The sequence below is a fragment of the Streptopelia decaocto genome, assembly GCF_964273445.1.
Source record: "Streptopelia decaocto genome assembly, chromosome: 5".
Taxonomy (NCBI): Eukaryota; Metazoa; Chordata; class Aves; order Columbiformes; family Columbidae; genus Streptopelia; species Streptopelia decaocto.
This window is the reverse complement of record NC_138659.1, coordinates 14,760,086-14,772,509: the sequence shown is the minus strand read 5'-3', so window position 1 is coordinate 14,772,509 and position 12,424 is coordinate 14,760,086. Positions and strand designations below refer to the sequence as shown.

General features: G+C 41.8%; 2 protein-coding genes across 2 annotated transcripts in view; one reads left to right on the top strand and one right to left on the bottom strand.

Annotated features, from left to right (window-relative positions):
- The window catches only part of SLC1A7 (solute carrier family 1 member 7), a gene marked incomplete at its 5' end in the record, with an annotated part of 48,320 nt that extends 46,295 nt beyond the window's left edge, over positions 1–2,025 (bottom strand). The window contains 2 exons of the mRNA XM_082053059.1: positions 725–804; positions 1,885–2,025. Coding sequence (XP_081909185.1) covers positions 725–804; positions 1,885–2,025 — 221 coding nt within the window. The remainder of the gene's footprint in view (positions 1–724; positions 805–1,884) is intronic.
- Positions 2,026–3,447: 1,422 nt separating this feature from the next.
- CPT2 (carnitine palmitoyltransferase 2) lies at positions 3,448–12,379 on the top strand. The gene is made up of 5 exons (XM_082052186.1): positions 3,448–3,682; positions 4,530–4,610; positions 4,734–4,840; positions 7,056–8,360; positions 9,748–12,379. Exons 1-5 carry the CDS (start codon positions 3,546–3,548, stop codon positions 10,077–10,079), a joined length of 1,962 nt encoding a protein of 653 aa, XP_081908312.1. The 5' UTR covers positions 3,448–3,545; the 3' UTR covers positions 10,080–12,379.
- The last annotated feature ends 45 nt before the right edge of the window (positions 12,380–12,424 follow it).

Sequence of the window (12,424 nt, the reverse complement as noted above, 5' to 3'; positions counted from 1 at the left end):
GCCATCCAACTGGCATTTGTGACTGTAGTCATTTGGAAGACAAGACAAATTTAGGGGAGAGAAAAAGCTATTCTAAGTTAAGCCCACCCACTACAAAGGCAGCTATCATGGACCATCCCTTAGCACAGAATGTAAATCACTAATCCTGCCACCAATAAAGTGGCACCACTAAATGTTCTGCCTTTAATGCACTAAGAAATCACTTTCACTTCCAGCTGAAGCCAGGCATATATTATTAGTTCACTGGAGACCCCTTATTTTTTTTTCAATATTCATCATACTGTAGCACACCTTTCAAAATACTGCAGAAAACTCTAAATTACTGTGCTGCTTCATCTTATTTGTACGGTGTATTATTTCAGTTGTTTAGATTTAAGGTAGGCTTTTTGATACGGTGTGATATTTATTCCACATATTTAACCTGTAGTTAGCTTAAAGGAAAAAGTCCTCCCATTACAAGGAAAGAAGACAACATCAATTTAAAACCAACCAACCAACCAACCCAAACACTAGTTTTAAAGAAAATAACACCTCTATGAGGTATTGCATAAACCTTCCTATTAATTAAAAACTATGTTCATAGCTCCACTAAAAATACAAATGTACAGCAGTCAGTAATGGTCCTTGCACTTTGACATTAATTCAGTTAAACCCAAAATAGTGGTGATGACGTGTCATTTAGGAAACTTCAAAAGTTATTGAAACAATCATTGTCCTCACTTACCTTGAGACAACCAGTGGGAGAATCAACATTTTCAGCATCCTCATCAGTAACTCACCAGGAAACTGGAAATAACTAATTTCCTAGAAATACACGGAGAGATGCTTATTGTTTTGAGATACAGACTATCTGCCTCCATGAGTCCTGCTAGAGCTGTGGACCAGACAACATCGGTAAAATCTGCAGCTTCGGTAGATAAGGTGGCAAAGATAGTAGGCTTTAAAAGATCATTTTAAAATTAATTAGAGGACATGTTGTGTTGTAATTCAACAAAAACACATCACATTATTTGTTCTTTTACAAAGGAAAACAAAAATGAAATATGCCGTCTCTTGGGCACTACCTTTAATAGGTTGCCCTGAGTAATCTCTTCGTTCTGCATTTTGTGTGTTTTGCGAGATGTGTATGAAGCTACTGCTTGGACATAAAAGATGTTCAAACTGCAGTTAGCAGTAGCAGAACAAAGATTTGTTTTAGTTTAGCTACATTTACTAAGCGCCATATTTTTAAACTGCAATTTATATTCTGCACTCAAACAATGCATTCAGTAATGCATGTTGCTCTATTCTATCTGACGAACACAGCAGAAAGAAATGAGTGCCTGCAAAGAGCCTGGCTGAAGTATGCTGGAGGAGAGATCCCCAAGTGACTTTAAGAACATGGTCTGTTAATCATGGGAAATCTCAAATTTATTAATACAAAATGCCATTGGTATAATATCAACATCTCTACCTCTGTACACCTGATGATGAAAAACATTCCCAGTGTTTTCTTTATACATACGTGTTCTGAAGTAGTTTAAAATCCAGTCAATATATTGAACTACCAGTTTTTAACAGGTCTATATTAGTTGCTACCTTTCATCTAACTTAAACACCTGCTATTATTATCATCCATACTTGCGATATTATAATATGCTTATGCTAGATTTACTAGGTGTCTTAAAGGCCAGAAGCCTTTGCAAACGTATTGTCTGAGAACGTGTGAAAAGACCCAAAGAACAGTGTAGATGAACAGACAAATGAAATTAAACAAATATAACAAACAAACAGACGCGCTTTTTATCTTCAGAAGTCCACCCTTAAGTTCTGCACGTGGCTCTGTCTGTTGTTACATAAGTGGGGTATTTTCTCTGCAGTGATACACTGCCCTGCCACACATACCTGCTGTGAGAGCCGCCTCGTCCTCAGGAAGAATCCCAGAAGACAGCCAATGGTGACTGACAACACCGAGAGAATGAGCAGACCATTCCTTTTACAAACATCCTTGATCCGAGCGAGGATTGCATCAAAAGCCACTGCCATGCTGTCCTGCGTGCTCTTTGGAGAAGAATCAGCATCCCATGGAGGGAGAATTCACTCGCTCCTCTCGTTCGGGTGGGCAGATGTAGCTCTGGATAGATCAGATCAAAGCACTTCCAGTTCTGCTTAGCTGACCTGCAAGGTCACCCCTCTGCCAATAGCCACCAAGCAAGCAGCTGGCATTATTGTTCCAAATTAATACCAACAATCCTATTAGCGACTACATCATTAAGAGCCTGGAAGAAGATTAGGGGGCTCTGGAAAATTGGAACAGAATGCAGTAGTATTTCTAAAACAAGACTGGTTCAAAACAAAGTGACACTCCTCGGAGAAAGATGGTGATTGAGTGTGTTCCTTGGTCGCCCCAGTTTGGGGTCTGGACATCCAAACCTGGAAAGATAACAGTGAGAGTCATGGACTGAGATGGGTTAAAGCAACGTTACTGCGCTTTTTCTAAAGGACAGAGCAGGTAACATTTTGAACTGGACTATCACAACAGGGCAAGCTAGGTGAAACTGAACTTCGTTAATTAAAGCAGGCTCGGGCTTTTTGTTTTCACGGTGAAAACAGGCTGAATCAGTAGCATAAGAGACACACATTGAACAGAAAATAGCTGTATATTGAAACATGCAAGGACACCTTCTGGCATTTGGCGTTTATTATCTTGGAAGTGAAACGATTTCACTTTTCTTCCAACTACTATGTTGATTAGAGTAGGGCCAATTTACTTTCAGAGGATTATCAGACTAAGCCGTGGGGATTGCTTTCCTTTCCTTTGTCGGGTCTGTGTTCAATCCCAACACTGATTTTTATGCTAGCGAGCACCTGATAAAAATACACCACCTTAACTGCCCGCCATGCCGGGCTATCCTATGGAAACATTTCTGTGATTCCGGGGTTATTCAGTGCTTTTATGGAACATATTCAATACAGTACAAAAAATTTGTGTTTACAATATTATATTTCATACTGTAATATGGTGTTTGGTGTTACATGGTCATGTATGAGTAAAAAAGCTCATGAGAGATAAAACTGTTCTCTTTGGAGGCAGGATCTGCATACTGTATGGTCAGTTAGACATACAGACACCAATAAAAGAAAAAAAAAGGAAAAAACACGTGGAGCCTATATGCCAAATAAGAGCACTGTCAAAACAAGGGGACCACAGAAAATGTTACTGATTGAAAGAAGACTAATGTTCAGCTGTCTGCATGGGATTCCCCACCGTGCAGGACAAAGGTGCCGCTGTCACCGAACCCCTCCGGGCCGCGCTCTGGCCGCCCCCACCCGGGTACCGCGGATCGAACCCCCTCCCCCGAGGCACCACCGTGACCGCGCCGCGCGGTGCCGAGCGGCCGCCCCCGCCCCGCCGGCGGGCGTTGTGAGCCCATCCCCCGGGGAGGAGCGCGGCCGCTCAACGGCACCACCGGGGGGCTGAGCCGGCTGGCGGCAGCCGCTCCCTCCGGCCCCGGGACGGCAGCGGCGGGCGCGGGCGGTGCTTCCCGGTCTCTGACGCGAGCGTCATGGCGGCGCGGCAGCTGGTGCTGCGGAGGGCGGCGGCGGCGGCGCGCTGGCGGCGGGGCTACAGCAGCGCGGGCGCTGCCGAGTTCCTGCACCGCAGCATCGTGCCCACCATGCACTACCAGAAGAGCCTGCCCAGGTACGGCGGGGCCGCTGCCCCGCTCCCTGCTGTGTCCGCCAGGACAGCCCGTCCCGCGGCCTCCTGAGGCGCCGACTGCCGGGGGCCGGGGCCGGGGCCGGAGTGAGCGTCCTCCGGGGAGCGAGCTTCACTGCCGGCCCCGGGGACTCGGGGCAGAGGGCGGCGGCAGGTGGCCGTGTGGGGCCGGCGGCCGTGGAGTGACCTTTGAGGAGACGGGAGAGAAATGCCCTCTGCCCGGGGCTGTGTAGCCGCGCTCGGGGTGTGCTACTCGCTTCTGTCGTGTGTGCTCTTTTTAAATCACATTGGAGAGCAATGGTTTTATTTTTTAAAGCGTAAATATTACTATAATCCTACTACTGAAACATCCCTTCAGGTTGCAAAGTAACCTCCGTGAGTGTAATTGGATTATTTTAAAGGAAAAGGAGCATTTTCGTGTTTAGGCTGACGAAGATGACAAAGATACTGACCAGGAAATTTGCAAGAAAAAGTAAATGTTGAACAGCCAGCAGTGAGGGGAGGTCCCAGTGCAGGGGTGGCCACTGAACGAAGCCTGCCTTCTATAGAGCTGCTTCTTGCTATACGGTTCATGTCACTGTATTCCGTGTAAGGTATGAAGACCCTTCCATGCAATACCTTTGTAACAAGACAATCAAGTTGTCTTTCCAGCTTTTTTTTTTCCAAGAACCTTATGCTGTGGTGATATTTGTCCATATCTTCCTGTTCTTCCCACAAGCAACTTCTGAGCCATTTAGGACAGGAAAGAGGGGAGGCAAAGAGAGACTACTATGTAAGAAACTGAGGCTTCTTTAATGCTCATAAAGTGCATATCTCTCTGTTCTTCCTTCAGACTGCCAGTTCCCAAACTAGAAGATACAATTAGGAGATACCTAAATGCCCAGAAACCACTTTTAAACGATGACCAATTCAGGTATGGACAGACAAGATAGCCATATTGCAGTGTCATGTGCTGTTTCAAAGCCAAGTGTTACGTTCTCAAAAATATGGCTTGTGACAGGTGACAGCATTTTTATTCTTTTATTGATTGCTGTAGGAAAACTGAAGAACTTGCACATCAATTTGAAAAGGGAATTGGAAGAGAGCTGCATGAGCAACTGGTTGCTCAAGACAATCAGAACAAGCATACAAGTTACATCACAGGTATGTTGGCCTACTGGATATAGAAGGAGTCTGTAGATCACCAGGCTTGATAACAGGCAGCTCATAATGCTACAAATAAAATATGCTGTAGTTTAAGTTCTCTACTCCATAAACTTGCAATAGCATGCTGTGAGTACTGCCTTTGTGTCTGTATTTGAGCAAATTCTGAGACTCCGGTGGAAAGAAGAATGTGCCTCATCTAACTCATATATACCAGAATTCTGGATATTGAAGGAGGAGTATTTTTTCATGAGTTACTTTGAGCTTCCAGGGTTTATCTTTTGTCTTTTTGTATTGGTATTTGTTTAGGTTAATAGAGGAGCTTAGCTGATAACTCCATTAAGGAAACTAAAGCAATGATTTTCAAATAATTTCAAGTTATTTAGCAAGAAAACTGAACTCTGAGGGGGATGTCAGAGAATATGACTAAGCTTTGGGAGGCAGAAGTGATCAGTGCTCTAACTTAAACCCCTAAAACTACGAAACCGTATTATTTTAAAGAGCAAAAGAAAAGGAGGGACAGGCAGAGAAAGATGAGAATAAAAACCAATACAGGAAGACTATGCATATAGTTTTTCATTATTCTTCCTATTGTTGCTTACACTGACTTTCAAATACAAGTGTCTGCTTATGAAAGTATTGGATGGACAGCAACAGAGGTAGAAATATTCAAATATCTATGGAAGTAGAAGTTTGCATATTGCCCAGCAAATGCATTTCACTCCTTGCTGTCTGTTGAGACTCCCTATAAGGGTGTTACCTACCACAAATTCTGTAGAGAATACCAGAATTTTTCACAAAAGCTGGTGTTCAGTTTGTTATCTTTTACTTTTCATTCACTTTGAACAGCATCTGGGGTTTTAACTGGTGGCTTTATGGTGTTTGTCAACACTAACCATAATGCTGCTTTTTGTCTGTGAACTGTGGGGTGTTTGTATTTCTTTTTGTTTAGTTATTATTATTTTGTAGGCCTCATAAAAGACCTGTTCCACTTGAAACTGGTTTTTGAAAGTATGTATAGTTGCCTCTGCCCTGGACTTTAAAGTCTGAGGTTAAAAGGGTACGTGATGGCAACAGATGTGGTTTTAAAACTGTAGATGAATGCTTGTTACTCACCTGTGAGGACCCGAAATTAATACAGTAGCTTAGGTTCTTGAGTGACCTGTTGCCCTTTTACAGCCCAGCTTGAAGGTTCTACTTGGGACTGATCCAGGCTTGGAATAATAGGTTTTTATACATCAGCTGCCTTGAGATGGAGTTGGTGTGCGCTTGCTTCCTTGATCTTCATCCAGTCAGCATGCAATACCAGAGCTTGCTGAGTTTGAAGTTGTTAAAGATGATGAAATAGAACCTATTTCAAAATCCCTTCACTGTCTGTGCCCCCTGGATTTTTGTTTGCTCATAGACAGGTGTAAAGGTGTTACTACTTTTTAGAGCTGTGATTGATTCCCTTGGTTTTGGCAAGCACAAAACATTTGGGTCACATTCATGCTTCTTGATATGCTGACAGACTAAGAGATCTGTGGGCATCAAATATAATTCTGCTTTCTGAAGTCTGTTCTGGACCTGGAAGAATAACCATGCAGTCCCTTCTAACCTCATATACTTGCCAGCTTGAGAGACAGATGGTGATGCATCGGTGTCAAACGTTTTGTCCTGTTCTGATCATTGTAGTGGACAGAAGGAGGTGGAAATGCAAGATAGTAAGTGTAGATGAAGGAATGCTGCCAGGAATGAGGGAGATACTAGATCAAAACCAAAGGTGGTTCTAAAGAGAAGCGTGCCCTCAGTGACAGAGAGCTGCAGAAATGAATAGCTTAAGAGCAGGCGAAGGCATGTTCCACTCCAAATGTGAGGTGTGCATGAAAATGTAGTGCTGAAGAGCTGCATTTTATGTTGCAGGGGTTATGGTTTATGACTGAGCCATACAGAAAACCTGGAGATTGGCCCTTGTTGCTGATGACATTGATGCTGTTGATATGGATTGCTGCAAATACAGTTTTTTTACAATTAGCTAACAGTACCTTTCTTCATAATTGGAGGTTGGGAGAATCCTTGGGGGAATTACTGCATTTGTTTGCCGTGTTTGTATGCACTTCAACAGGTGTTTATTCAAGATCACTGTTGGAGGCAGGGCACTGATTACATGAACCTCTGGTCTGATTCAATAAGCTGCTTTTCTATTCTGACCTATTTCTTAACTCTACATTTTCAGGTCCCTGGTTTGACATGTACCTAAAAGCACGTGAACCTGTTGTTCTGAATTTTAATGCGTTTATGTCTTTTAATCCTGATCCAAAATCTGAATATAACGATCAGCTCATACGAGCTACGAACATGACTGTTTCTGCTATACGTTTTATGAAGACCTTCAGGGCTGGTTATCTTGAACCAGAGGTTTTTCACCTCAATCCAGAAAAAAGTGACACTGAGATGTTTAAAAAAATTATCCGATTTGTGCCTTCTTCAGTTTCTTGGTTTGGTGCCTACATGGTCAATGCATACCCCCTAGATATGTCTCAGTACTTCAGGCTTTTCAATTCTACGCGTGTGCCTAAACTCGACAGAGATGAGCTTTACACAGATGAAAACGCAAAACATTTACTGGTACAGAGAAATGGGAATTTTTATGTATTTGATGTTATTGATAGAGACGGAAATATGTTGAAACCTTCAGAAATACAAGCACACTTGAAATACATCCTTAGTGACAACAGTCCAGCCCCGGCCTTTCCTCTTGGTTACCTCTCCAGTGAAAATCGAGATACGTGGGCATTGCTGAGAAAGAATCTACTGGATAATGGCAACGAAGAAGCTCTTAAAAAAGTAGATTCTGCTGTGTTTTGTTTAAGTTTAGATGATTTTCCTGTTAAAGACTTTGTGCACTTGTCCCACACCATGTTGCATGGAGATGGTGCTAACCGCTGGTATGACAAATCCTTTAATCTTATCATAACTAAGGATGGCACTGCAGGAGTTAATTTTGAACATTCCTGGGGAGATGGTGTGGCTGTGCTCAGGTTCCAGAATGAGGTTTTTAAGGATAGCACCAAGGCCCCAGCCATCAGCCCCCAGTCCCAGCCTGCTTCAGTAGACTCTTCTAGAGCCGTGCAGAAACTTGACTTTAAGCTGAATGATGCCTTAAAAGCAGGAATTACCAAAGCCAAACAGAAATTTGATGCCAGTGTGGAATCACTGTCTCTTAATCTGATTCAGTTCCATGACGGGGGCAAGGAGTTTCTGAAGCAGAAGAAGGTAAGCCCAGATGCGGTGGCTCAGCTTGCCTTCCAGATGGCTTTCCTTCGACAGTACAACCAGACTGTTGCTACATATGAGTCTTGTAGTACTGCAGCTTTCAAACATGGTCGTACAGAAACTATACGTCCTGCCTCTATCCATACAAAGAAATGTTCGGAAGCTTTTGTCAGGGAACCATCCAAACATACCACAGAAGAGCTTCAGAAGTTGATAGAGGAGTGCTCAAAATACCATGGCCGTTTGACAAAAGAAGCTGCTATGGGTAAGTAGGAATATGTCAAACACTCTTGCTTTTACACTAAAACGTCTATTAAGGTTGCTGTAAGCATTTATTTCACAACTAAATAATTTAATTTTGATGGAGGTCTAATGTTAATGTAAACTTGACAAAAACAGTAACAGAAGGCTGAAGTTTAAAATGCATTTTCTAAGACTCCCTTCCTGATGGAGGAGAATGCCTCTGTGCTTCTCTCTTTGCTGTTAATGTGTTCAGAATTTTTTGTTACTCTGGTTTTTGTCTTTATAGCAGCTGGGCTATTTGAAGATTCAATACATATTTAGTGCATTTTGTACTCCCCAACACAACCAAGAACTTTGGCTTTATGTCTGATGAGTTACTATCTTATCCCTGCAGGGGATAAAGGCTTCAAGAAACAAACTAATTCATTGGTTGTGCTTCTCCTGGTATTTTTCTAAATGCTTTTGTGTACACATGCACAGGCACGTCGCAAGAAGAGCCAGAGGCCACAAATGCATTGCAAAGAGCAAATTTTATTTTAGTTACCTCTCTACTGGGGGATCTCCGAAGCCACATCTAAGTTCCCAAGCAGAGGTGACACCAGCGGGGACGCAGGCACTGGTCAGTTCAGCCCTGCTGGAAGATCACTGGACCTGCTGAGCTTGCCTGTATTTCAAGGCTTCAGGCAGGCGCAGCCTCCTGCTCTTTCTCACAACAAAGCAGGAATCTCAGATGTAGTGATAACGTGCCTAGGGTTTCTCACAGGCCTATGTTATCTAACGCAGAGGTTCTACTCATCAAGCACACAAGGCCAGTAAAACAATTAGTGTGATGTATGTGCTTTTCCTACAGACAGGTGCAAGTCACTTGAGCGTATTTACATTTAACTAACCTCCTCGCCAAATCTTCCGCTATATCCCCATACAGCTTTTGAGTTACGCTTGCCAAAAGCGTAACTTGTTGTACTGTTTCAGTAAAATGGACTGTTGAACATTACCCCATAGAGCATAAAATTTGCTTCCTTTTGTTGAGGCAAGGTCCTCTTCCTCCTTAGATTTATACATCTTAGAGAAGCCTTTCTCTGTTTTAAACAACCTGGATATGTTCAGATAAACAGTTCATCAAAGAATACGATGTATTATTAAAATTGTCTGTTAACATTGCACTTTTGTTTACTAACATGATTCTTGGTTGAGGCTGGCAGGAAAACAGCAAGCTCTCATTTCCTCAGATACATGCATTTGAAGTGCAGAATGCCTGGGTTCTGAGAAACAATTCCTGCAAGTACAAAAATAAACCCCAGCTCTATAGACCTCCTCTTTTGTGACTGAAAAACAATGTGATGTCAAAATAAGTGAGTTTCCTTCCCACAAAAATAGTCTCTCTAATACTTGTTATTTTATTTTAACAGGTCAGGGATTTGACCGACATCTCTTTGGCTTGCGCTATTTAGCCTCATCCAAAGGTGCCGCACTGCCTGATTTCTATCAAGACCAAGCATATGCTCGGCTTAATCACAACATCATTTCTACAAGCACGTTGGTTAGCCCCGCCGTGCAGTTAGGGGGGTTTGGCCCGGTGGTGTCTGATGGCTTTGGAGTAGGATATCAGGTACACGATGATTTCGTAGGTTGTAATGTTTCCTCTTACCCAACTAGGAATGGTAAAGAGTTCCTTCAGTGTATACACAAGTCACTAGAAGATATCTTTAATGTTTTAAAGGGCAAGAAAATCAGTAGTTAAGACTTAAATATGTTGGAGCACTTTACAGTTGCAGTACAAAATGCAGACTATGCCTAATTGGCCTACAAATCAGTGTTCAATGTGTCTGAGACTGCCCGGCTTAATTGGCTTCATTTATCTTCACTGAACTTGAATACTGCTAGATTCTATTAAATTTGTATCTATTTTAAACAAATCAAGTACAGACTTTGAATGCACTTTTCAGGAATTGACAGTGACAATGTCAAAATTAAGTAACAGATCCATCTGTTCCAACAGCTCACATGTTCTTAAAGCATCGTTATTTAAAATACAAAGCAGTTACTGTGTTTATGAACTTGAAATGTCTGTGTTCCATGAGTGTTCAGACAGACAACAGCACTGTGATACCACTCTTAAACTGTTAGCTTTTAAAGAAATATATGCAATAATTTTAAATATGAAGGAGTGGTTACATTTGCACTCTTGCAGTAAGTTCGCTTACTAGCTTGTCACACTTTCCTCTTTACACTTGAATTGATATTGGAAATGAGTGTGCCTCAACTGCTTGAAGCCTTTCCACTCTAACAGCTTTTTGAGAAACAGAAAATGACGTGGGAGGCTTTCAGTAACCTGAAATCACCAACTGTGTTGTTAAATTGATTGGAAGAGAGACTATTGTAATAAAACTATATTAATAACCGCAAAGTTCCTTTATTGCCATCTCAAAATTGTACAGTATGGGTAGTCCCTTTATCAATAGCTCATTTCTTATAAAGGTTGAAAACAATACTACTGAAAACATGTTGCAGTGTTGGCTCTCCCTTTCCATACATCAAGTCTTTCCAACAATCAGCTTTTGTTTTGCTACATAAACCTGTGCTCTTGTGCCTTAAAAAAGAAAAAACCACTTCTCTTTTTTGATTTTATCTTTCCAAGTGTCCTCTTACTGTGGAAAAGTAACCTCAATGATGTGTTTTCCTGTTTCCTTCTAGAACTTTGGTTGTCATTTATTGTAGCAAATGCCAGTCCTAGGGTCTAGAGCTGTGTCATTAATGTATTAGGGCTTGTTGCAGAAGTTCTAAAGGATTGCAGGAGAGCTTAAGCAGAGACATCAGTGAAACTTGGTGATGCTGTGGGTGTGAGGTGAAGCTGATGCAGACAGCTCCTTGTGTGCTGTTCACAACTGGAACTCTGCCAGCTACAAAAGGGGAAGGAGCCTTTGTCTGGCAAGACACCAAAGGTGCTCAGAGTTGCTGCAATTCCAACAGAGATGCCCTTTTTGCACAGAATTTGCTATGTATGGTATGTGTAACCTGAACTCCTCTGCCTTCTAAACCCCGATATTTTCCACCCTGTTTTTCTTCTGGGAAGATGAGTTTTTCTCTGGAGCTGAACAGCACAGCAGCACTTGCTTCTGCAGCTCCATGTAAAACTAATGCAGCTCATGTCTGTCAGCACAGCCTACCATGACCTTGGCAACCAAATATATCAGCAGAATGTAAAAGTCCGAGCATGTTGCTCGGATGTGACAAATGAGGTTCAGAAACCTACTTGCCTTTACTCATCCTCTGGATATCTTACCTGCCAGGTTCTCCCAGTGTCTTTTTTGTCACAATAAGTATAAGCAATACCATATCTTGAAGTATGAACTGCAAGTGCTAGGAAAGGGAGAGGCATGCTTTAAATATGTAAGCCCAATGGCTTATAAACTTTTTGTAGTCAGGGCTGCTTCCTCTGCAACCTGTAATGTGCGTTCTATTTTTCAGCTGGAAAGGATTATTGAAAAATTTACTTTAAATAAGCAAGATCGTGCTATGTTTTAAACAAAGAAAGGACACTGATCATTTGTGGGGGATGAAGCAAATAATATATCGGGAAACAATAATTAGACTAAAAGCCTTTGAATTTAATTCACTAAAGAAAGTTTTGGGGTTTATGATTGGTTGTGGTTTTTTGTTTGTTTGTTCTTTAACATGAGAACAGCTGGCAAGATTGTGAGCACAGTTGCCAAGTAGAGAGTCTGTCTTTAACTAGAAATGAGTGAGGTTTACTTAATGACATACTCAGATTTTCAGAAGATGTAACAGCTATGTGTGTCAATAGCAGTAAAGCTTATTAAGTGTTCTCAGTAAACTCACCTCAGTGTCTTTACCTGAACTGGCAGAAAGCTATTAAAGATGTACCTTTTCACTTGAACAGTTAATGCAGTCCCTTTACTAATACTCATTGCCATTTCCTGATGATAGAAATGGTGAGTGAAAAGACCTTATTTGCTTATGTTAGAAAATCAAATGTGGGTAATTCTTGGTGACAGGCTATTAAAAACTTAAAGGCAGTAAGTCTTTTAAGTACTTGTTGTTGATAGAGTGGTTAAGCTACAGTCC

What these genes read in the sequence shown, in the direction of transcription:
- CPT2 (XM_082052186.1), top strand. Translation starts at nt 3,546, where the DNA reads ATGGCGGCGCGGCAGCTGGTGCTGCGGAGGGCGGCGGCGGCGGCGCGC. An exon ending in TTAAACGATGACCAATTCAG is followed by an intron (nt 4,611 to 4,733) that starts GTATGGACAGAC and finishes TGATTGCTGTAG; the next exon opens with GAAAACTGAAGAACTTGCAC. An exon ending in GCATACAAGTTACATCACAG is followed by an intron (nt 4,841 to 7,055) that starts GTATGTTGGCCT and finishes CTACATTTTCAG; the next exon opens with GTCCCTGGTTTGACATGTAC.